This window comes from Gracilinanus agilis, chromosome 6, assembly GCF_016433145.1.
Source record: "Gracilinanus agilis isolate LMUSP501 chromosome 6, AgileGrace, whole genome shotgun sequence".
NCBI classification, from domain to species: domain Eukaryota; kingdom Metazoa; phylum Chordata; class Mammalia; order Didelphimorphia; family Didelphidae; genus Gracilinanus; species Gracilinanus agilis.
Window position 1 is genome coordinate 19,549,861 of NC_058135.1, and position 26,780 is coordinate 19,576,640.

The 26,780-nt window shown below is 39.0% G+C and overlaps 1 protein-coding gene across 2 annotated transcripts in view; it reads left to right on the forward strand.

The window, feature by feature from the left end:
* Positions 1-26,780, forward strand: part of CCDC158 (coiled-coil domain containing 158) — an 88,057-nt gene that overhangs the window by 22,317 nt on the left and 38,960 nt on the right. For both annotated transcript variants that reach the window (XM_044680491.1, XM_044680490.1), the window contains exons 8-13: positions 11,695-11,814; positions 13,360-13,557; positions 15,665-16,147; positions 17,263-17,452; positions 18,551-18,703; positions 21,905-22,017. In XM_044680491.1, the coding sequence (XP_044536426.1) occupies positions 11,695-11,814; positions 13,360-13,557; positions 15,665-16,147; positions 17,263-17,452; positions 18,551-18,703; positions 21,905-22,017 (1,257 nt within the window). The remainder of the gene's footprint in view (positions 1-11,694; positions 11,815-13,359; positions 13,558-15,664; positions 16,148-17,262; positions 17,453-18,550; positions 18,704-21,904; positions 22,018-26,780) is intronic.

The following is a 26,780-nucleotide window of genomic DNA, read 5'->3' on the forward strand; positions in this document are numbered from 1 at the left end:
CTTTCTGTGCAAGGTAACTGAACTCTTAGGATAGAAGACTTCCTAGCTTTATATTATGAAGGAAGCTTCAAAAATGGGAAATGAATGAAAGCCTGGGCCCCTCTCCAGGAGCCTTTGGAGAGTCTCTCTAGTAAGTTATTATAAGGTGCCCATCTCTGCTTTCTTTCTCTTCCCACCAATTGTTAGGCTGTGCCTAATAGAGCATGTCAAACTTTGTGTTCCTGACATGCCCAGTGTATCACAACTCCTCTGAGACTTTTTGTCCTATACAATTTTGTGATTCTTTTTCCTTTTTTAAAAAAGTAATGCGTTCATGAGATTATTTATTTTGTACATGTTCATGTCTTCTCATAAATCCTCCATAAACTAGCTACTCTAATAGTTTAGACACAAAATTCTGATTAGTAAAAGATAATTAAAAGTAAAGTAAATAATAATTATTAAATACTTAAACCTTTGTATAATGCATCCCAAAGTCAAATATAAACTCTTCAAAGATTTTCATCTCTTTTTAAAAAAAATTAGGCATTTGAAATAAGAAACTCAGCAGGAGTCTGGGGACAAAAGACACAGAAGGGTTACTGGCTGAGACAGCAGACCCTTTATCAGAGGTTTTTTATCTTGGGTTTGTGAATTGTTTTTTAAAAATTTCATTTTGCAGGTCTAGAGATGGGAGGTCCCCTAGGTTCAAATCTGGCCTCAGACACTTCCTAGCTCAACCCCCGTTGCCTACCCCTTACTGCTCTTTTGTCTTGGAACCAATACACAGTATTGATTCTAAGATGGAAGATAAGGGTTTAAAAAAATAAAATAAAAATAAAAATTTCGTTTTGGTAACTGCCTTTCAAAAAAATCTTTATGTAGCAAGCTTTCATCAATTAATATACTTGATTAGGTACTGGCTTAATTAGAAGCCAGGTTTCTGGCAAGCTCAATCATTTGCAACTATGTAGAAAATCTGAAAATGATAGGTGGGAAGGGCGGAGCAAGATACGTCATTTCTTTTTTTTAGAAGGAGGGGAGGGCATGTTATTTCTTCTTATTACAGAAACTACATAAGAAGCAAAGGATATAGATAGAGGCACATAGGAACAATATAAGCATCACAAAATACTCAGACTACCTATTACATATATATCCTCCTCTGAAAAAATACACCTTGGACCTTTACTGTCTGAGTGACTCTGGAACTATCCTGTAGAGTTGATCTTGATTTCCTGGCCAGCCAAGGAATGGCTTCCTGAAAGTAGGCCTTTTTCACCTTAGAAGTGTGCTCTTACAGAAGTCACCACCTCTTGTAGTAATGCCTAAAATCTGTACTCGGGAACTCTCAATCTATTACGCTAAGGTTGGTAACATTCTTTTCTCAGAATCACTAGCACTAATATGCCCAGAAGAGGTGAAGTGAAAAAACAGAGAGCAGCTAGTACTGGGAGGTCTGGGGACAAGAGTTTGAGCCTGGGGGAAACACATGCCTCTCATTGCTAGATCACTAGGAGAACTCTCAGCCAGGCAGCCAGAACTTACTAATATTTTACAGATAACTCCAATAACCTTGATAATTTCTTTGACCACATCAACTTTAATAGCATTATAGAAGACTGAAAACAGGGGTCGGGGGAGACCAAATAACAACCCTATTTTAACAAAGCTAACGTGCAGAGCTAATGTATTTAGTAGTCCCCCTAAATCGGTATACTGTATGTAAGAAAGCAGAGAAAAATGAACTTTATCTAAGAAAAATTTCCCGAAATTTTTTAAATGAAGAAATAGTTTAGTTCTTGAATAAGTGTTAATGATCTAAAGTTCACATTGGTGAAGACTCCATAAATGAGCATCACTCTTATATAAATTCAACTACTTTTCACTATATACTACATAAATTAATAATTTGTCCTCATGAAAATGCCATGGTTTAAGTTGTTAAAATTCTCAAATATGTGCCATTAATGACCTTCCTTTTGTTTAAAAATCCTTTCATATGCCCTTGTGTACATACCTAGGGTATTAGTAGCTACCGGAATACTCCTATACTCCAGTGTTTACTTATCACAACTTTTAGCTGCTATTCCTTTCCCTGAGAATATTCGGAAAAGCTACCTATTTTTAAAAAGCATCACTGATGATTGCATTTATAGTTTTAACTACAGAATAATATTTTGATCTTTCAAACACATAAAAAACCCTAGGCCTTGTATGAAACAACTTTGGAGGGGGTGGCAGGATGGAAGCCAAAACACTCAAAGCTGGACCAGACAATGTCTTAGAGTCTACAAATATTCAGATATGTGACATTCTATTGGCAAAGTAGGCAAAAAAATAGTTGCATTTTTCACTTGTCATCTGAAGAGTTCAGCATCATGTAGACACAGTGATGATCAAACCCATATTCTTTCTGGTTTTGATGTGGTTCCATTGATCACCAATAACTTGGTTACCAAAGGAAGTTGGTGTATGCGTGGTGGGCGGCCCGTTAGATGGTAGAAGATCATGATCTGTTCAGGGTTCCGACCCCTTCAGGGTGGGCTAAGCCCTCAGAAGAATGAATATCAGAGGTGACTGGCCAAGGGACTCCCTTCTCAGCCAGCAAGACCCTGACTCAGTTGGGGTATGTTTCTTTTGAAGTAAAAACAAGGTTTTCCTATTGGTCAGAGAATAAGTTGTGTATGAAACAACATTTTAGATGTAGCTTATTACTTATAAAAATATTTTACTGTAATGCTTTTTCCATTCTTTTCTTTCTATTTTAGGAGAACCTCCAGATCCCCTTTACGAATTCGGACCAGTAGAAGCTGTCACTATTGGCTCTGTAGTTTTGGCTTTACTCTTAACTTTCGCTTTTTGAAAACAAAAATAAATCATGGTCTTGATCCTTAGTTTATTTTTTCCTTCTTTAAAAGAAAATTGGGACTGCTTTTGGTACTCACAAAGTGAGGATTTAGTAGCACTGGCTAGAGGTATGGCAGTAATGGAAGACACTGTTCAAGCCTCCTGGCATGCTTGTGCCCTAGTACCTCTGAGTTGGCCTGCAGCATCCCTTCCTGCTCCAGGCCTGTGGGCTTTTTAATCCCAGACTTTATCAAGAAAAGGAAAAAAAAAAAGATAATACAATTTGGTCTGATTGGCCTTGTCATTCTGAGATCACTGTAGGATTATTATGGCGTCCCAGACTCATTTATTCAGTGATCCAAACCAAAACATGCCCAGATACATACATGCCCCCAACACTCCCACATGCACATGTGCACAAAAACCACCTCCATGGTGAAAGGGAAAACCAGTGCTGCTATTTAAAAACAAAGAAAACCAAACACTTTAAGAGGTCTCAGCTATCAACATCTGGTCTGAACATTTAAAAAGGCTTTTCTTTACAGTGTTTCGACAGCTGTCAGTATCAGCTTAGCTGCTATTTCAGTGGTTTTCCCTTTCACTCGCCATTAATTACCTTCTTTTTAAATCAAGTCAGAAAAAAATTGTAATTGCCACCAAAAAAGTGAAAGGTAAAAGCAAAGCTATAGCAGTTGAGTCCAGGTTTGACAGCTACAAAACAAACATTCCTACAGGGGTCTGGAGGAACTTCTTGGCCCTAACTATGCTGAGGCAGAAAGCTAAAATGAGGCTGTGTCCCTCATCTGCCCAATAGGCATACAGAAAGCCATGGCTACAGTCATCTAAAATGTATTTTGAAATGAAAATGATCAATAGAATGTCCCGCCATAGGTTGCTTCTTTCTCATAGCCAAATGGCCACTTGGCTGAGGGCAGTGATGATTTCTACGAGCTTAGTAGCAGACAGTGCTCATCTTATTGACTTCACTAACAGTAAAGGAAAGGCGATGCGTAGGAGAGACAGGGAAGGGGAAAGAAACGTAGGGAAACTCTCTTGTTATTTGAACATAAGTTTTTCCAAAAATGAAAATCTTCAAACTAGGGAAATCTGAACAGATACCTTGCTATTGTTGTTATTTTTCCACCAAAAGACAGAGGCTTGTTTAACTGAATATTCCTGCTCCTTTTCGAAAATATACCTAAAATTATTAACTGTAAATAGGACTTTTCTTTCCATGAGAGTGCTAATCAGAATTGAAAGATTCCTATCTGTTGACCGAATTAATCCATGTTGATTTCCCAGGAGAACTTTGAACCACAGAGTTTGAATTGCTGTATTTTTTTTTTAACCCTTATCTTCTATCTTGGTATCAGCTCTAAGAAGAGTGGCAAGGGCTAGGCAATCGAGGTCAAGTGACTTGCCCAGGGTCACACAGCTAGGAAGTGTCTAGGGCCAGATTTGAATGCAGGTCCTCTCTACTCCAAGCCTGGAACTCTATATACTGTGCTACCTGACTGCCCCTGAATTGCTATATTTATGCACCAAGATGAGAAGTTGACTTGAGAAAAGTTTCGTTTTTGGCAGCTCTGGGAGTAGCAACATGGTACAGTGAAAAGAGTTTGTGAACTTTAAGATCAGGAGCTCTAGACTCTGACAATTACCACCAGTTTGTGGGCAAATCACTTGCTTTTTTTTTTCCCCATCAAAAGCATTTCATAGGACCTGTGCTCCCCAGTTCACATCACAAAGTTGAGTGGAAATAATTTTGAAAACCTTAAAGTACAATATAGTGTGAGTTATTATTGTCTGTTATATTTGTCTTTTCAATTACTCTATAAACATTCATCAAGGAAGGGCCCATTATGTGCCAGGCACCATGCTAAATTCCGGGTATACAAAAAGTGGCAGAAGATAGTCCCTGCCCTCAAGGAGCTTACAATCTAATGAGAGAGACAACGTGCAAACAGATATATGTACAAAAGAAACTATATGCAGGACAAATGGGAGAGAGAAAGCACTAGAATTAAGAGGAATTGGGGAAAGCTTCCTGTAGAAGGTAAGATTTTGGTTGAGGTTTAAAAGAAACCAGGGAGATGAGAAAGAAACGCAGCTGTATCTTTTCAAACCCCCTTCTTGAGGTGAAGATAAATGAAATGCACAGTAAAATGAAAATGTGGTTTAAATATGAGGCACATGAATAATAAGTCTATGCTCTGGTAGTCTTGGAGTTATAATAAAAAGAAACAAAATTTATAACATATCTACATCAGCTTTTTAGGGGATGCCTCTGAAATTAAAATATTAGCATTAAATATTTTAACATATTTTTTCTTATTGTAAAGAATATTACAATAACTATTTTTAGCTTGTTTTGTGAGACTGACATCCCAGGCTACTTCTGGCTTGCTTCTGCCCAAGTTTGGGCAAATCAGTAACTAGGCTAATTGTGATTTAGAGGAGTCAGGTAACTCACTTCCTACGTGTCAGAAAATTTGGTACTTAATGAAGATGAATTAATAAACTGTTCAACTCTTTATAGGAAGCATCTTGTCAAAAAGACAGTGTCAGATATCGTAAAAGTCCAAAACTACTTTCCTAACTGTTAGAGTTCATTCTAGTCTATGCAGTGTTTTTCAGTTCAAAATCTATTGTAGGAAAATAAAAATGTAAATTTTCTATTTAAAATTGTCCCCCAGTCTCTGTATCCCAAACATAGTTGTTTGTGGCAACTTTCTCTGAGCAGAGGAGGAGAGACCAGCATCCTGGCAGAAGAAGGTAGTGGGAGTAAGGATGAACAGGTCACAAAGAGACAGGAAGTGGTGGTGTTTTTATGTCAATAGGTTTTGAGTATTAAGGAGGTTTGCTGTTAAAAAGATTTTTGGAGCAACAAAAATTAACAGCCATGATTTGGTGGTACAGAGTCAGGAAGACCGGAGTTCAAGACCTGCTTCTGACACATGATGGCTCTGTGGCCATCAAACAAGGCCCTGGGAGATTTCTCAGACTAGATAGAGGCCTTTGACACAATATAGTACTGACTCTGGAATCCAAAGACCTGAGTGTTACACATACACATTTTTTTACATGCATATTTATATATATGTATATACATGTATTCATATAATTTATTTTTTAAAATATTATTCATATAATTTAAATTCAGTAATCTTTTATTAAATGCCCCATGGTGTAACAAAAGCTTTTGCTGCCGAAGATCCAAAGACCAAAATGCAATAGTCCCAGTTGTCCGTAAGTAGAGGTGTCAATTCCACGGCTAGGCCCACAGCCTTTCCAGTGCTACAGCCCCAGAAGAAAATATAAAGGGAAAATATTAACAAAACAAAAATTCAATAAAACAGAGATTATATTTTAAAGCAAAGTCAAGTACTTTATGTACCTAACGTACAAATTAGTGGCCGTTATTTCCATTTGAATTTGACACCGCTGCTCTATGGTCTATTGGTGTATGTGAATAGGCTAATACAAGATATTTGAAGGGAGAAAACATACATAATGGGAGATGGAGGGTGGCAGATAAAGGGAATGCATCAGAGAAGTCCTTGTGTTGGAAATAGCACGTGGACTGAGCCTTGAAGGAAGGCAGACAAGGATTCAGAAAGACTGATTTGAGGAAGGGCAGCTTTTCTGGCACTATGAATGATCTGTGCTTATTGAATGAATGAATGACTGTATAAAATGCCTGTTGCTGTGAGATGGGTATTAGGCTCAACACCGAGGAACTCCGTTTTTCTGTAAAAGAGGAGTTAGAGAGAAGGTTGGAAAGGTAGGTTGGAACCAGATTGTGGTGGACCTTAAATGTCAGACTCAGGAATCTGCCTATTTCTCCATGAGACAATGGACAATAATTGAAGGTTTGTGGACAGGAGAGTAACAGAGACCTGTACTTTAGGAAGAATTTTATTTTTATTTATTTTTTTAATTTAGAATATTTTTCCATGATTACATGATTCATGATTTTTCCCATCCTCTTTTCTTCCCCACTCCTGGAGTAGACAAGCAGTTCCCCTGAGTTATACGTATATCATTCATTGTTCAAAAACCTATTTCCATGTTATTCATATTTGCAATAGAGTGATCTTTTGGCATCAAAACCCTAATCATATTATCCCCATTGAACCACGTGATTGATCACATGTTTTCCTTCTGCATTTCTGCTCCCACAGTTCTTTCTCTGAATGTGGGTAGCGTTCTTTCTCACAAGTCCCTCAGAATTGTCCTGGGTCATTGCATTGCTGCTAGTACAGAAGTCCATTACATTTCAATTGTACCACAGTGTATCAGTCTCTGTGTATAATGTTGTCCTGGTTCTGCTCCTTTCACTCTGTATCAGTTCATGGAGGTCTTTCCAGTTACATGGAATTCCTCTAGTTCCTTATTCCTTTCAGCACAATAGTATTCCATCACCAACAGATACCACAATTTGTTCAGCCATTCCCCAATCGATGGACATCCCCATATTTTCCAATTTTTTGCCACCACAAAGAGCGTGTCTATACATATTTTTGTACAAGTATTTTTCCCTACTATCTCTTTGAGGTATAAACCTAGTAGTGGTATGGCTAGATCAAAAGGCAAACATTTTTTTTTTTTAAACCCTTACCTTCTGTCTTGGAGTCAATATTGTGTATTGGCTCCAAGGCAGAAGAGTGGTAAGGGTGGGCAATGGGGGTCAAGTGACTTGCCCAGGGTCACACAGCTAGGAAGTGGCTGAGGCCAGACTTGAACCTAGGACCTCCCATCTCTAGGCCTGACTCTCAATCCACTGAGCTACCCAGCTGCCCCACAAGCATTTTTTTAAAGCTCTTTGTGCATAATTCCAAATTGTCTTCCAGAATTGTTGGACCAATTTATAACTTCACCAGCAGTGTATTAGTGTCCCAATTTTGCCACATCCCCTCAAACAAATTGGCCATGCTGGCCAGTCTGCTAGATGTGAGGTGGTACCTTAGAGTTGTTTTAATTTGCATTTCTTTTAATCAGGAGGGATTTAGAACACTTTTTCATGTGCTTATTGGTAGTTTTTATTTCTTCATATGAAAACTAGCTATTCATGTCCCTTGATCTCCAGTGGTGAATGGCCTGATTTTTTTTGTAAAATATTTGACTTAGTTCCTTATATATTTGGGAAATTAAACCTTCGTCAGAGAGTTTTGTTCTAAAAGCTTTAGGAAGAATATTATGGCAGCATTATTGACAGATCAATCACCCTAACAAGGAGAGATAGAATGAACAGATACCAAAGTAAGATCTGAGCTCATCAAACAATTCATTCAATTTTAATTGTTTGCTGATTTGAATCAGAGAATCCTGGGCTTTGTCTCTTCCTATTCATGTGACCTGGGGAAAGCCACTTCTCCAGGTACCTTTGTTTGTAAAATGAAGGGATTGGATTAAGGCCAACTTTCCAATGACAGCTGGGCTCATATGACAAAGTAGTGAGTGGCAGATCATTTGAAGGTTGTCATTCAGGAAATCTCTTCTCATTCCACCTCTGGACATATTAGCTCAGGTGGATATTGTTCTGCCTCTCCCCTCTGATTCACTCAGGGTGCTGTAATAGGTTAGGGTTAGGTTTCCTGGTAGGACACTTTCCACAAGCACCTATGGGTCAGCAATCAAGGACAATGGATGGACTTGGTCCATGTGGAACTAATTTGGAAAGACTCAGAGGGAAGTTGGTTGGTCTGAAAGCTTCGACAATTAATAGGTTATCTTTTATTTTGGTAAGGAGGTAGGGTGAGTGAATTGTATAGGTATTATTGTGATTTAGTACATATGGAGACCACTCCTAGACTGATTCCCAAAGACTGTTAGATGGGAAGAGGCCTTTTGGGACTTTCAATCCAAGCCCCAATCAAACTTGTGTGTGTGTGTGTGTGTGTATAGTGATAGTATTCTGTGCAGAGCCATAACTAGACATTTTTGTGACTGGGATTTAGTGGTACATGGCACACCCTTAGGGAAAGGCCAACATGGATAGTGACTGATGGGATATTATCTTGTGGTAAAGGGAGTAAGAGAGAAAAAATACCACAAACCACTAAAACAAAGTCATTTCTTGCAAAGCTCTTGAAAAAGAGAAGGAGGTCACCCTAGTGTCCATCTAGTGGCTGCTATTTTTTTTTAACCCTTACCTTCTATCTTGGAATCAATAATGTGTATTGGCACCAAGGCAAAAGAATGGTAAATGTTAGGCAGTTGGGTTAAATGTCTTGCCCAGGGTCACACAGCTAGGAAGTGTCTGAGGTCAGATTTGAACACAGGATCTCCTGTCTCTAGGTCTGGTTCTCAATCCACTGAGTCACTTAACTGCCTCCTGCTGATTTTAATTATTCTACATGCTAAACTCAGTTGTTTCCATATTGCTGAAGGACTGATGCTATCAGCACCTTCTAAATCTGGCACCCTGGGGCAAAAACTCAGACACAGTTATACAGTTACAGCTTTGATTCAATGTGCCAATACTAATGATCAAACCTCTTCTATTGTCAGAGATGATTTTAATCACAGAGTTTTTTTGCCTGAATATGTGGTGCTACATAATTGAGCCTAGGTATTTACTTGGAAATAAAATATGGCTTAATTAAATGCTTCTTATTCCTTTGTTCTAAGTATTCCTGAAGTCATACCCATAGGGGTAAATTTAAACATATTTACTAATAAGCATCATTGATTTTAGTGAAGGCAGAAAGTCTTAGATTGTGTACATATAGAATGAATAAATCATTAGGCATTGATAGAAATATAAACAGACCCTTTAATTGATGATCTTGCTTATTGCTCACCTTAGCTGGGGATGTTAATTTGCATTCATGAGAAACATAGTCAATTTTGGATTACTCCTTATCTGTTTATTCCATTTGTAGATGATTCAATGGCTTTGTTTCATCTCCTGTCTTTGATTGCCTACCTTTTCCATTTTTAAGAATTCTGCAATGGCCAACGAATGGAAAGAAAGCTAAACAAACCTGATATTTGTCAGTCTGTGTAAAAAAACAAACAAACCAAAAAATCCAACAAAACTTAGAGGAAAAAAATAGATGCTGGCAAAAAGAATCCTGTGGATTTAATTTGTCTGTGTTATCATAATTACCTAATACCACAGATACTTAAAATGTTTCTATATAATAGTTATATATAATATAATATATAATAGTTTCTTTTTAATAGTTATATAATAGTTCCTATATAATAGTTTCTATATAATAATATAAAATAATCTCATCATCATTAAAAGTTGAAGGAAACTTTAAGGGTCACCTATTCCAATTTCCTGGTTGGAAAACAAAATCTTCATTGATATTCTTAGAATCTAAGAGCATCAAAAAATTCCTTTAGAATCAACCTGGGCAAGAAACACAAAATTTTAAAATCGTCATAGTTTGTTTCTAAGTTCTCTTTAATCCGTGGAAAGGAAAAATAAAGTTAATGACCTAAAATGGCATCAACCAGGTGAATAATGGAATTTACTGCATCATGATTGGAAACCACGGAACAACACATACTACCTACCGAAAATGCAGGTTTACAAAGCTAGTTCAATGAGAAATTCCATTGTTATGATATGTACAGCTATACATAGAAACGAAGAATAGATCACCGGGATCAAGGATAAAGGATACGATTGCTTTCCTTGTTCCAACACACTTAATCCAAAGAGAAATCACTAAAAAGTAGCTGCTAATAACTGTGTAAACTGACAATCATAGCAAATAATACAAAAAGCAGTATTAATACAGATCAAGGCTGTGCCCATATTTGTCAATAAGCTTATATTGAAGCCTACTGACTAATTATAATTAGCCTAATAACTAGGAAAATGTTGACATTTACAAAGATATAATTCCTTAGAAGTTCTATCTACAGGTATATCTAATATTGTAGACAAACTATTAGGTGGAGTTTAAAATAATAGATATCAGAAAAATGAAACCTAAAAAGACAGTGGAAAAAAACATTGCTTTTAGATGAATTTAAATAGCAATCAAAGCTATTTATCAATAGAATTTCTATTTATCAATAGAAGCAATTCATCAGTAGAATTGAAAAAAACATTTTTAAATCTTTTGCTATTTACTCATAAAACAAAAACTTTTTCTAAGTATAATACAATTCAAGTCTATGCCTTATAAGGATTGACACATTATTATGATTATTATTATGATTATTATTATGATTATTATTATTATTATAAGGGCTTCCTCAATAGGGCCTTCCAGAACCTCTATATTATTGCCAGTCAATGACTATGATGAAGATCTATTTTTGATCTATTTCATTAGTAGTCATTGTGACCAATGTTGAAAGTGCACAGCTATTTTTTTTTTTAAACCCATACCTTCTGCTTTAGAATCAATACTGTGTGTTGGTTCTAGGGTAGAAGAGCAGTATAAGGCTAGGCAACGTGTGACTTACACAGCAAGGTTGTATCTCAGAGCAGATTTGAACCCAGGATCTCCCCTCTCTAGACCTGGCTGGCAATCCACTGAGCCAACTAGCCGCCCTCTGCACAGCAATTTTCCGATCTGGCTCTGGCTTAGACCTTGACCGTAATCCAGCCTGTCATTTTTCATCTTGCTGACGTGCTCTTTGAAACTGCTAGCAGTAGGAATCTGGTGTTCTTTCCTGAAACTCTAGGGATGTGGATGAAACATTTATCATCGAAGTTGTGAGCCAACAATTGTATGTTGTGTTGCTAAACCTAAAAGAAAACTTTCCAAGGAGTTTAACATTTGATTCTAGCATTTTCATCTCGATCAAAGACCAAATGGTTGACGAGTATCCCTTTTTCCCTTTCCCTCACAGAGGCGACATGATTCTAATTCTTTTATGCTTACCCTTTAGATAGAAGATCTTGAGAAACAGTTAGTCCTGGCCAACTCAGAATTGAATGAGGCCCGCACTGAGCGTGATCAGTTCAGTCAGGAATCTGGAAACTTGGATGACCAACTTCAGAAGCTGCTGGTAGGTAGTTGCTGATGTATTTAAGATTCAAACTATGAGAAAAGATTTGAAGGATTTTTTTTTCAAAAAATGAGTGAAATTTCCTACAGAACTGCATTCACATTAAAAAACTTTAAAATAGCAACATTTAACGTGTTGTGCCTTTTGATGGCTGATGTGACAAATGGGCTTTTTCCAGGTGCTGATTCTGATTTTAGTGATTTTTAAGTGAATAAAATGTCAAATTGTATCTATTTGTTATCCTCACACTTTACAGTTGGCACCGTCTGGGTAGGGCTTAGGAAAAGAAAGACTTTCATGTTGCTAAATTGGAGCAAAAACCAGTGCTTCAGTATAAAGTCACAGTGTCCCAAACGGTGAACGTATAGACAGTGAATGAGAATGCTGGCATAAATGTGAAAGGAACTAACACAAGCAACTGTACGAGCAGCTCGGCCTCTGCCTGCCTTTGGGTAGAGGCTGCAGTGGACCACGATAGTCACACAGCCCTGCAGAGGGCAGGGATGGGAGGTGAGGCAGAGTGGCGTACACAAGAAAGAACAGAACGTCCCCACTCTCACACTAGACAGTGCAGTGAGCTAATATTAACACACCTTTTTTAAAACCTTTACCTTCTGTCCTAGTATCAATTCTAAGTCAGAAGAACTGGAAGGGCTAGGCAGTTGGGGTTAAGGGACCTGCCCAAGGTCACACAGCTAGGAAGTGTCTGAGGTCACATTTGAACTGACATGCTCCTGATGTCCTGGCTCTATCTACTTGGTTACTTGGCTGCCCCTCCATATGTCTTTAAACTGGTGTTCCTTTTTACAATTCTAGAGGAAGTTTAATGTGAAGAATGTCTTTAGTAATTACCAAGTTGGATGTGATTTTTAGTTTTTAGTACCTAGTAAGACACAAAATAGGCTTCTAAAAGTCCCCAAAGCTTGCAAAAGGCTGCCTGAGGGTTTGTTAACAAGACCTAAGAACGTGATATTGTCACATCAGCCTTGTTGCTATATGTTCTTCGTCCCTTAAAAACAACAGTAACAATGTGCTAGTCTCATTTTAGGGGACTTTTTTTCATTTCTGAAATTCAGAGTTTTTTCTTTTTTCCTTTTCTTTTTACCAATTATGTATTATTACAGATTTCCATACATCTTCGTAAGTTATATGATCAAAATGATCTCCTTCCCTCCCTTCCCTTCCCTGTCCTGGTTCTGGCAGGCAATTTGATCTCAATTATACATGTATTATCACACAAAACACATTTCCACATTGTCCATTTTTGTGAGTAATCTTATAAAACCAAAATCCCAAAACATAAATGGAAATAAAGAATAGAAAATCATATGCTTCCATCTGCATTCTGAGTCCAACAATTCTTTCTCTGGAGATGGATAGCCTGCTTTGTCATAAATTCCTCAGAATTGTCAGAGGGGTTGGTTTTTTTTTGAGTTTCATAAAAATTTCTGTGGGATGGTATAGGGGCTTCTCAATGGCAAATCGAAGTGTAAATTTGTTTAATTTGATTATGGGCTAAAATAAGACATTCCTCCCTCCTTGTAGGCTGATTTACATAAAAGGGAAAAGGAGCTAAGTTTGGAAAAGGAGCAGAACAAGAGGCTTTGGGACAGAGATACTGGCAATAGCATCACCATTGACCACCTGCGCCGGGAGTTAGATGACAGGAACATGGAAGTGCAGCGTCTGGAAACACTAGTGAAAACCATGAAGACTGAGTGCCAAGGGCAGATGGAGCGCCAGGTGAGGGCACTGAACCATGGCTACCTGATTTTCCTTTACGGGTTCCTGGAAAAGAGGTGACAACTTGACTTCTTTTTGGTTTGATTTTGGGGAATTTCCTGTTAATACTTTTAAATGATAGATAATCATGCATTTCTATGTGGGAGCTTTTTATCCTCTGTAAAAATAACTCGGGGCCTTTTATTTATTGACTATTTTTTTGGCCATTATTATGGTGACGGGAGCAAGGATGACCAACAGATTTTCCTTGGTAGACTGCTTCTTTTCTGGGAAGCTAATGGTAGTGCCCTTTGATCTTCAAAGCCTCTCTCTCTCTGTCTCTGTCTCTGTCTCTGTCTCTGTCTCTGTCTCTCTGTCTCTCTCTCTCTCTTTTTCTTCACTACCAAATTCACGCAGTGATTACCCCCGTATTACAGAGAATGCCAGAGTTGGACAGAACTTTGGAGCCAATCTATTTCAAATCCTTCTGGAACAGGAATCCATTCTATAAAACATGTACCACCAACTGGTAATTGAGTCTTTTCTTGAAGACCTCTAAGGAGGCAGCTCACTCTACTTTTATAAAGCTCTAAAAGTTAGGAAAATTTTCCTTATGATGAACTAAATTCTACCAACCTGCAACTTTCCCTAATTATTCTTAGTTCTGTTCCCTGGAGCCAAGCAAAAGAAGTCATAGCCCTTTAAGTACATGAAGATGGTATAATGTTTTCCCCCCTTCTCCTCAATCCCCATGTCTTCTCTAAGCTAAATATTCCTAGTTCCATCAGTGAATCCCCCTTAGATCTAGTCTTGAGACCCTTTGCTGTTCTAGTCATTCTTCTCCCGGACATTCTCTAGCTCTTCAGTGTGGTACAAAACTCCACAAATGGTCCAAACTAGGAAAGAATACAGTAGGGCTATGCATGCCTTCCCTTTTAAAAAGAAACAAACCCCGAACTCTTACTTTATGTCTTAGACTCAATACTGTGTATTGGTTCCAAGACAGAAGAGTGGTAAGGGATAGGCAATGGAGGTTAAGTGACTTGTCCAGGGTCACACAGCTAGGAAGTGTCTGAGTCTAGATTTGAACCCAGGACCTGATTCTCAGTCCACCGAACCACCTAGCTGCCCTTTATGGATGCCCTTCTTTATGCAATTGAAAAAAATTTTTTTTTGTTGTTGTTGCTATAGTTATCCTATTGACTCCTATTGAGCTTGTAGTCTAATGGAAAATCCCAGATCTCTTTTTCACATGGACTTCCACCTAGCCACATCTCCTATATTTGTACTTGTTATGCTGATTTTCTGAATCAGAGGATGAAATTTATCTCTATTGAATTCTATGTTTAGATCTATTTATTTAGATTCTAGTCAATTAAGTTCTTTTTATCATCCACTGTATTAGCTATCCTTCTTAAAATTTTGTTATCTGCAAATTTGGAAAGCATTCCATCTCAGCTTTTGTCCCAGTCATTGGTAAAAATATTAAACAGCATAGATACCTGGGGCATGACTCTGGAGATCTCCTTCCAAGTTGACATGGAGCTAATAAAGACTGCTTTTTGAGCAGGGCCATTTAATCTAACTGTACTGCCATATTTTCCACAAAATACTTTGCTACAAACTCCAGATAAACTCTATCTACACCATTCCTCTGTACTCTGAGACTGGTAGCCCTTTAAGAATAGGAAATGGGGCTATTTCATCTGGCAAGACCTGTTAATGGGAAGCCAAGAGGACTCTTTGTGATCACTGCTTCTTTTTCTAGAAGTTCATTCCATACTCATTTAACAACACATTCTAGAATTTTGCCTGAGGTTCCAATTGACCTCCACAGCTTCTTCAGAGGAAAGGAACCTTTCCAGCTTTCCATCCTGGAACAACATCACATGCTCTTCCAACCTTTTTGCTTGACACCTTGTCAAACTGACTTGAAATTCATATATGCCAGATTTTCTTTCCATTTCAATTAAGCCTTCAAAGTGAATTCCATTTGATTGTTTCATACTTTAGCCAGTTCATTAGTTTGCCCACATGGAGTAAATGATCCATGCACCTTTACCATGGTGACTGCATCTGCTAGTAATTCTTCCCAATCCATGAAGCTCTCTTTTCTGTCAACCTTCAGATGGCAGCAATTCAAGGAAAGAACGAAAGTCTAGAGAAAGTGTCTTCCTTGACAGCTCAATTGGAATCTACCAAAGAGATGCTCCGCAAAGTTGTGGAAGAGCTGACTGCGAAGAAGATGACCCTGGAAAGTTCTGAGAGAACCGTGTCTGACCTGACACAGTCTCTACAAGAGAAAGAGCGAGCCATTGAGGCTACTAATGCGGAGATCACCAAGCTCCGTTCCAGGGTTGACTTAAAGTTACAGGAACTTCAACACCTAAAGAATGAAGGGGACCACCTCCGGAATGTGCAGTCGGAGTGTGAGGCCCTCAAGCTGCAGATGGTGGAGAAGGACAAGGTGATCGAGATCTTGCGCCAACAGATCGAGAACATGACTCAGCTGGTTGGCCAGCATGGGCGTACGGCTGGGGCTATGCAAGTGGAAAAAACTCAGCTTGAAAAAGAGATCAATGATCGGAAGCTAGAACTGCAGGAATTCAAGGTACGTGAAGAAGTTCAGGGGATGAGCTTCTGAAAATCTGTTTATTCTCTTCCATTGGAATGTTCTCTTGAGTCGCTTTTTGAGCAGCAGACACATTAAAGTAATTGTAATACACCAGTGCGGCCAGCTATATAGACCTGGGGTCTCTGAACTCGAAAACACCTTTTCTTTGAGAACTGTATTTCAACCTAAGTGGTTTCCTTTGTAACTCTATGTATTTTATTTTATGCATTTAAGAACGATTCTGAGAGGTGGTCCCATAGTTTTCACCAGACTGCCAAAGGGGCCAGGACCCACAAAAACGGTGAAGAAGCCCTGCCTTCAACTATAGGGTACTATTGAAAGTTCTCAGGCAGGGTATGGTATGATGAAGTTTCATAAAAATTCAATCTGATGGTAGGATGGAGTAGCAGGGAGACAAGTTTAGGAGACAGCTATGCCAATCCCAGAATGATTCAGGCCTGAAGTGGGGTGATGATGGCAGTGGGGGATGGAAAGGAGCAGGCCACCACCAGGCTTCTGAGGCAGGTGGACCAGAGTTTGACTTCTAATTGATACAAGTGGTGAGGGGCAAGGAACGGAAGCCAAAGAGCGCTCTGAGGTCTTGAGCATAGGAAACTGAGAAAAGGACGCTTCTACTAAGAGAAGTGAGGAGATGAGGAAGGATTAGAGCAGGGGGTTAGTTTAGACACACACATAGGTCCAGTATGCAGTTCACAGATTCGGAGGACTGTAAGGAGGGAGCTCAGAGAGTCCTCAGAGGGCATCTAGAGATAGGCTGACCCTGACATTTTACCCAGGGCACTCCAGGGCATTTTCCAAGCAAGCATCAAAGGTGGGATTGGGAATGGGGTCCTCTGCCTCCGGCCCTCATGCTCTTTTCACTGCACCAAGTCGTCTTCTCACATCTGTCACCTTTTTCCTGAAGTTGTTAGAAGAGACGAGACTGGTTTTGAGTTGATTCATATCCTCTGCAACAGTGTGTTAAGGGTTAGTTAAGGTTTCCTTCTCTTCTACTTTTTATCGATTCTGTCAGTACTTAAAAAAGGAAATTATAACTAGATGGGTGTGTGGGTCTGTGTTTCTGAACCCTTTGTTTTGATTCACGCAATCAGATAATAAAAGACAAGAAAGATTCCAAAATACGTGAGCTCGAAGCCCGGCTAAGTGACTTGGAACTTGAAAAGGTGAAGCTGGTGAATGCTGGATCTGAACGGCTCCGTGCAGTAAAGGACATGAAACAAGAGAGAGACCAACTACTAGCTGAGGTGAAAAATAGTCGGAATGAGCTCTCCAGTCTTTCAGGTATGGGGTCCCCAGAGCCTGCCTGCTAAACTGAGCCAGGATAAAAGTAGTTGGGCTCTATCGCCTGACACCTTAATGCACTCTAGGAGCAGGGCCAACCTGAGAAAGAACTAGTTTTCAGCTTTGGCAAAGATATCACTATCAGTAGTCATGCTGTTACAATGGGGTCATGACTTGGATTTCTGATAGGTAGGACTAAGCTTATGAAGTGAACCTGATATGTTCTACATGCATAACTGTCTTATACTCACCACATTTTAACTTCATTCAGAGGCCTCAGCCAATAAAATTCAGCACTCGGTTGACAAGAATGAGGAAAAAACCCTCATGCCCAGTGAGTCCTACAATTTCATTAACGGTTTATTAATAATGAAGCAACAAGTGTGAACAAGTCTTTTGGAAATTTCTTGGAAGGAAAGCCCTAGGATCCTTATTGGTAGGAGAAAAATAACCCACTCCACGATTAACATGCTATAGGTATCCCTTATGTTTCTTAAAATGTGCGTGTAAACTAAATCATATTAGGGGAACCTACAGTTTCAAACCTCCTTATAAAGCCAAGAAATCTTTTGTCAAGTTTCTAGTCTCACTCACTAGCCTCATTCCTTAACCCGTGTGTATATGGGGGAAATCCAGATTTTCATCTCTTCTCCCCTTTTCACTTCTTCATCTTTTCTCCCCTCATTTGATACTTTGTAATGAGGCCTAGACATCCCTTATCACTCACTGAATGATTTCTGCCGAGCAGTGTCTTACCAGACAGGCTAAATCTGAATTCATTAGGGTTTTTGGACTTCTGGTGATCCCTACTTAAGAGGGGATCTCCAGAAATGCATTGTGTCTGAGAGCATGGAACTAATAGCCTTACTGGATTTGCCTCTGTACCAAATTCAAATTCAGTAACTAGAATAGCTAGAGAATTGTTTGCGATCTTTTGTTCCTAGCCATCAGTTACAAAAAAAATTTTTCTTCTTAATCTACTAATATGCAAGCAAATAAACAATGTGATAGATCTTTTCATTAGCCACTATAAAGCTATGTTTACAACAGCGGAAAAAGAATAGGTAAGTTTCAGTTAATTGGTATTATATTGTGCAGAGGACTACGAAGTTTTGAAAAGAAATTATCGGAACAAAAGCGAAGAGATGGAATGTACCACGAACAAGCTGAAAATGCAATTGAAATCTGCCCAGACTGAACTGGAACAAACAAGAAATACTTTAAAGACAATGGAAGGCTCTGATGGCCATGGTAAGCTATAGAAAACAGACTTTTCTTTCCTTTTTTTTCTGTTTTTTGACTTCACTGGTCTAGATTTGAAAATAAGAAATGACTCACCTACTCTGCCATGGCTTCCAGGCATCAGACACATAGGGATTGGTGAGCCCCAGTAAGGGGCACAGGGGGGAAGGTGGGTGTCCTTACAGATCAGGGCTTCCATTCAGTCTAAGCAGGTAACAGTTACTCCTAAAGTAGTGCCACCTTCCTTCTCATAGTATTGGCTAACAAAACAAAACCTGTTCCCAGACACTGAGCCCAGAGTCCATAGGCCTGAGTCTGAATGTGGCAACGTCCATTGTTGTTGGGACCTTGGGTGTGTCTGAGTCTCAGCTTCCTCATCTGTAAAATAGGGAGAAGAGCACTTGCGTTATGTAGCATAACCTACCTCCCAGTGTTGTCGTGAGGGTTAAATGAGAGCAGATTTCAAGGACTTTGTAAACCTTGAGGGCAGTGACAGTTGTTACCATGGCTGTGTTAGTCACTTCTGACTGTCTCTGATATCTCCAAATTCCAATTTTTTATATAGAAAAGCTCTAGACGTGATTATAACAAGTTAAAAAGAATGTCCAGTAACCTTCTGATTCCCTAGATGTGCATTATACCCACTGTGAGATCCATGCAGGTTGAGGAGCTGGGCCTAGTAGCAGAACAGCTGTCCTAACCACCAGTCAGGTATTTATTTATTAAATACTAGGCTCTCGGAATACAAGTCCAAAGGAGGAAAACCCAGAGAAGCAAGAAGGAGGAGGTGGGACACAGGAGGGCCCTTTCCCAGTGGGCATCTCTTTCCAGACCCACCTATTTCTCATCCCAATTTAGCTCGATCTGTCCAAATTAATGGACTGGCCTTGAGAGTTATCTTAATGTTTATACAACCACATTATGACCTGTAAGTTGAAAAAGTATAAATGAGGGTCAAATTATACCTGGCTAAATCGAGTATACGTTTTCTATTTCTCACTTCTGGTAATTATATAAATCAAGAGGCCACGTATAAAATTCTCATTGAAGGGGGCATACCATTCACATACCTTCTATTGAATAGAACAGAACCAAGGAGCTAGTAGTTATCATGCTGAAGATTTTGACTATCTACATTTATTATGAATCCCTTTCTTTCCTTCTTTCTTTTTGTAATCAAGCAAACAGTATTTAATGAACCACAAGCCAGGACTTTTCTTTTTAAAGGATCATATATTTTCCTTGTTTTTTTTCTTATCTCTCAACTGGAATTATACCTAAGTTTTCTTCTAAGCAAAAAAGTGCTATTTTAAAGGCCTTCGGCTACCATAATGATTGTTCAGGCTACTTACTAGATATGGGGCAGCTAGATGGTACAGCGGAGAGAGCATTGGGCCAGGAGTCAAGAAGACCTGACTGAGTCCAAATCCCACCTCAGACACTTCTTAGCTCTGTGATCCTGGGCAAGTCACTTAACCCTGTTTGTCTCAGTTTCCTCATCTGTAAAATAAGCTGGTGAAGGAAATGGCAAACCACTCTAGTGTTTGTTTTTTGCCAAGAAAACCCCAAATGGAGTTATGAAGAATTGGATATAACTGAAATGACTGAACAACAACTTACAAATATAATGAGGCTTCCAGAACTCAGCTATTTAAATAATCTCTTGCATTAGGTCCTGGAAAGGTCCTACCCTTTCTACCTCTTCAAGGCCCTAGACCAGGGGTCGGCAACCTTTTTGGCCGTGAGAGCCATAAACGCCACCTTTTTTAAAATGTCATTTCGTGAGAGCCGTACAGTGCTCTCAGTGCCGCTCCTGTAACAGTGCCTGAAAATAAATGGACTTTATGGCTCCTGCAGAAAGAGCCCTATCTGGCCCTCAAAAGAGCCAGATATGGCTCGAGAGCCATACGTTGCTGACCTCTGCCCTAGTGCATGAAAAGGTTCAGCCCCATTCTTGTGAACAGCCAGTCCCACCTTCATCCCTTCGCTTGCCATTTTACACTGTAATAGTCATATGCATCTTACACTAGTGATTGATCTTAATTGTACTCTCATGCCTGTAGAGAGTTCCAATCATGTCTCAGTAACCAGGAGAGTGAAAATTGGATGGTTTACGACATCATGAGAACCTTAAGTATATACAAAACAAAGTCATGGATTTCTAATTTGTAGTAGTATCACTGTGATCCATCATTATTTTGGTGAATAATTATAGGTTATCCCTTTTATCTAAGTACTTTTATGCATATATGTATATGGACACATCTATAAATCTAATCATTTTTCTTATCCCAATTCTATCAAGAGAACTGACACCTACCCTTCCTCAAAAAAGTTTAAATCACTGTACATTTTGCAATCTATATAAATATGATCTATTTACTATGACCTATTGGGCCGAAGAATTAAATTCCTTTGATTAAAACAAAACCACAGGGGGGAAGCTGGGTAGCTCAGTGGATTGAGAGTCAGGCCTAGAGACGGGAGGTCCTAGGTTCAAATCCGGCTTCAGACACTTCCCAGCTGTGTGACCCTGGGCAAGTCACTTGACCCCCATTGCCCACCCTTACCACTCTTCCACCTAGGAGCCAATACACAGAAGTTAAGGGTTTAAAAACAAAACAAAAAAAACCACAAAGAATGGTTATTGGATTTTCCCTATCCATAGCTATGGAAACCAATGCCATAATGTCTTCCTAGAGGCATCTATATGGTCCTGAGTTTGGAGTCAGGAGGATTTTAGTTCAAATCCAGCCTCAAACACTTACTAACTTACTGTTGACCTCAGGCAAATCATTTAACCTGTGCTTGCCTCAGTTTTTGCATCTATAAGACAGGAATAATAATTGTACCAACATCCCAGGGTTTTTGTGGGGATCAATTGAGATGATTTTTGTAAAACACTTAGCAGAATAGCTGACACACAGTAGATAATAAATGCTTGTTTTCTTCCTTCCTTCCTTCCTTCCTTTTTTTTTTTTTTTTTTTGTCTTCTTGTCTATAAACAGAAAGTAATTGCTGGAGGCTGATAGACCCCATTGCCTTATAAACTCCAAGGCACTGTCTGGGATCCATACCCTTGTGGACTTTGCATTGTTTCCTTTCTTTATAAAGTTTAGTTTGCAATTTAGAGTGGATTTAAAGAAAACATATAGTTGTCTAACTTGAGATATTCATAAATAAGTAACCAAGTGGCACTTTCTTTTACAGCCATGAAAGTTGCAATGGGAATGCAGAAGCAAATCACTGCCAAACGAGGACAGATTGATGCCCTGCAGAGCAAGATTCAGTTCTTGGAGGAAGCAATGACGAATGCATCTAAGGTGAAGAGAGCTCAGAGTAGAATAGTCAGATTCACCCTAAAAACTGCTTTTTACTGGGTCGGGGCGGGGGGAGGTACCTTTTTATATTCTAAAAATGATTTTTCTTTTGAAACTACATCATTATAAGTATTTCCTGATCTCAATTCAGAAAATTAAAGCCCAGTTTGTAGTAATTGGTAATCCATTTTCTAGGGATGAAAGCAGGATGAGGTATTAGAGATTTGAATTTTCCCATAAACACTCCTTTGGTTGTTGTCTCATTTTTTTTTTTGTCATTATCTTGGATGAAATTATTGATGGTTTCTCTTGTTTGTTCTTTAACCCACTCATTCTTTTGGATTAAGTTATTTAGTTCACAATTAATTTCAAATCCTTTTATCGAATGCAATTTTATTGCATTATTATCTGAAAAGGGTACTATCTTTAATGTTTCTGCTTTCCTACATTTGTTTAAGTGAGGTTTTTATGACCTAACACATGGTCATTTTTTTTTTGTGAAAGGGCCACGTATAGCTGAGAAAAAAAAGCATATTCCTTTCTATTCCCGTTCATTTTTTCTAGAGTCTATCATATTTAACTTTTTCAAAAAGCTATTCATCTCCTTAACTTCATTGTTATTTATTTTAGTTAGGTTTATCTGAGATGAATAAATTGAGGGCCTCTGCTAGTGTAGTTTTGCTATTTCCTCTTGAAATTCATTTAACATTTAAGTGTATTTTGCTTCTGACCACTGTATGCCTTAATTTTTTCATTTGGGAATGTAAACAGCTTAACCACATTAAATTCCTTATGATTTCTCACTTATGTTTACTTTTATATGTTTCTCTCAGGAGTTTCAAATTTTCTATTCAGCACTGGTCTTTTCATCAGGAATGTTTGAAAGTCCTCTATTATTTTTCAGTTTGATTTTTTTTTAAACCGTTACCTTCCATCTTAGAATCTATGCTGTGTATTGATTCCAAGGCAGAAGAGCAATAAGGGCTAGGTAACGGGGGTCAAGTGACTTGCCCTGGGTCACACAGCTAGGAAGTGTCTGAGGCCAGATTTGAACCTAGGACCTCCCATCTCTAGGGCTGGCTTTCAATCCAATGAGCCACCCAGTTGCCCTCTATTATTTTATTTATTTATTTTTTTATAACCCTTACCTTCCTGTGTATACTGTGTATTGGCTCCAAGGCAGAAGAGTGGTAAGGGTAGGCAATGGGGGTCAAGTGACTTGCCCAGGGTCACACAGCTGGGAAGTGTCTCAGGTCAGATTTGAACCTAGGACCTCCTGTCTCTAGGCCTGGCTCTCAATCCACTGAGCTACCCAGCTGCCCCCTGCCCTCTATTATTTTTAAGGCCCATTCCCTCTCGCCACTCAAAGCATTATATTCATTTTTTCTGGGTAGATCATTCTTTGTTATAATCATAGCTCCTTTGCTTCCAAGATGGTAATATTCTGAGCCCTCTGTTCCTTTAATTTGGAAGCTGCAAAATCTTGTGTGATTGTGACTATGGCTCTGTGGTATTTGAATAATTTTTTTCTGGTTGCTTGGAGAATTTTCTCTTTGACCTGGGAATTCTGGAATTTGGCTATAATCTTAGGAGTTTTCATATTGGAATCTTTTTTAGGAGGTGATTGGTGGATTCTTTCAGTTTCTATTTTACCTTTCAGTCTTAAAATATTAAGGAAGTTTTCCTTGATAATTCCTTAAAATATGATGTCTAAGCTCTTTTTTTTTGATGATGGTTTTCAGGTAATTCAATAATTTTTAGATCATTCTCCTGGATTTATTTTCTAGATCACTTATTTTTCTGATGAGATAGTTCGCATTTTCTTCCATTTTTTAAATTTTGTTTTATTGATTCTTTTTTTAAAAACCCTTACTTTCTGTTTTAGTATGAATCCTAAGACAGAAGAGTAGCAAGAGCTGCAATTGGAGTTAAGTTACTTGCCCTGGGTCACATAGCTAAGAAGTATCTGAGGCCAGATTTTAACCAAGGCCCTCCTGACCCCAGGTCTGATGCTCTATTCACTCTGCTACATAGCTGCCCCTGTTTCATTGATTCTTGATGTCTCCTGGAATCATCAAGTTTACATTTGACCAATTCTTATTTAAGGAATTTTGTTCTTCGTTTACTTTTTGTTCTTTTTTTTTCCCATTCAAAGATATTTTATTTTCCCAATTACATGTAATAACAATTTTCAACATTTTCCAAAATTATACAATCCAAATTGTCTCTCTCCTTCCCCTCTGCTGGAGATGGTAAGCAATTTTATCTGGATTACACATGTATTATCATACAAAACATACTCTCATATTGATCATTGTCATAAGAGAATACTCATAAAAAGTCAAAACCCCCAAATAAAAGCATAAATAAACTAATGTGAAAAATAGTATGCTTTGATCTGCACTCTGACTCCAATAGTTTTTTCTCTGGAGGTTGAGAGCATTCTTTGTCATAAATCCTTTAGAATTGTCCCAGATCATTGTATTGCTAAGAGTAGCCAAGTCTCTCAACAGTTGATCATTGTATAATATTGCTATTCCTATGTACAGTGTTCTCCTGGTTCTGCTTATTTTGCTCTGCATCAGTTCATGTAGGTCTTTCTAGCTTTTTATGAAATCATCTTGCTCATTCTTTCTTATAGCACAATAATATGCCACCATTTGTTCAGCCATTCCCCAATTGATTCACCAAACATTTTAAAAGAACCTCTTATATAGCAGGCACTGGGGTACAAAGACGAAAGCCAAAGGCATTACCCTCAAGGAGCTTACATTCTAAAGGGGAGAAAACAAGTACAGAACAATTATGGAATATAAGAAAATACCTAAGGGATACAACATTGGTTGGAGGGCAGGAGGGATAATGAAGAAAGGTTTCTTATAGAAGTTGCCAACTGATTAGAGTTTTGAAGAAAACCAGGGATTATAAGTGTCAGGAAATAAGGAGGGGAGTGCTTCCCAAGAGGAGGGGATGGTCGGTACAGAGGTGTGAAGGTGCCAGATGGAATATCCTATGTGTGAGAATGAGCAAGATGATGGGGTTTGGCTGTAAGACAGAGTTGCAGGAAAAGGGAGGAAAAGTAGGTTGAGAGCCATTAGTCATAGACTTGATGGTATCTTCTCTTAGTCTTCATCTGTCTTGACCTCTCTTTTATATTTGACACTATTAGCCTACCTATCAAAATTTTGGATCCACTCTTTCTTGGGCTTTATGATTCTCCTTTCTTCTGATTCTCATCTTCTCCATCTCCTATGCTCGCCCCTAACCAATACCCTTGCCATAAGGGTCACCCATTGCTTTTTCCTGGGCCCTTTTCCTGTCTACACCCTTAATTCCACGGATTTAGTGATCATCTTTACACAGGTGATTAGCAGATCTATACTTCTAGTCCAACAGCCTCTCCTGAGCTCCTGTTCTGCATTGCTAATTGCCTATTAGACATTTCAAACTGGATGAGATAAATATGTCTAAAACAGAACTCATTATTTATTCCTTGCCAATTTTCCTCTCTCTAAAATCGGCTTCCTTTCTATTGGAGACACTTTGTCTTTTCAGTTTGTAACTGGGCCATTATCTTCAACTCCTCCTCCAAGATCCCAAATATCTGTTCAGTACCCCAATCTTTCCTCCTCCTCAACAACATGTCCCAACAACATTGGACCTCTTCTCGTCACTCATGCAGCCAGGCCCTCTTCACCTCTTGCCTTGATTACTGTAGTCAACTCCTAACTGGACCCCTTGCCTCCAGTCCATCTCCCCACAGACTGTAGATCCTGCCATATAACTCCCTACTCAAACACAATGTCAGTGGCTTCTAGTTACTCTGGGATCAAATAGAAACTCCCCTACGTGGCTTTTTGGCCTTTCACAGACTGGCCCAACACTATTTCTCTAGCCTTCTTATGCTTTTTGATGCCCTCTTTCAGATGTTACAATCTAGCCACTGACTTTGGTCCCATTTCTAAGGCTTTGCACTGGCTGTCTTTATACCTGAATACAATCCCTCCTTCCTTTGGCCTATTAGAGCCCCTTTCTTCCTTTAAGAAGCAGTTTAGGCACTTGTACATTCGTAAGGCCTTGCCTGATTACCTCCCCTGCTTTGTATTTATTTGTACTTACTTTGTATGTGTTTATGTTGAAGTGATTACTCTCATTGTAATTGAAGCTCCAGGAGAACAGAGCTGACTTCATTCATTGCTCAGTGCCATGGGGCCTGGCAGACAGCAGGAACTAAAGTTGACTTATTGATTAATTAATGGACTTCTTGCTTAAGGGCCTGGACTCTAAGGGGGAGGTGGGGTGGCTACATGAGCTTCTCTTCTCCTAAAAGTCAGAGGTCAGGAGGAGTGAGATTCTGGGCTTCGGGGACCCATGGGTAAGAAGGTCTGGATGGTAAACAGGAAGTAGTCAGCCTAGTTTGCCTGAAACCTAGAGTTCAGGTCGGAGAGTTCTGAGAAGATCAGTGGGACCAGATACCGAAAGACTTTCTGTGCCAAATGGAGGAGTTTGACTCTTATCCAAGAGGAATTGGGAAGCTCCCCAAACTTCTTAAGCAACAAAGGATATGTTCAGAGCCGAGCATTAGGACTGTTGTCCTTTGGCAGTTGTGAGGAGGACAGAGTGGAGAGGGGAGAAGGCTGGATGAAGGAAGACCAGTTAGAAAGTTCTGGTGGACGCAAAAGAGAATAGATTCAAGAATAAACTCAAAGCATGCTGGGATTAACTGGCCAGCTCTTTGCTATGACAAAAATTTGAAAGTGTTATCT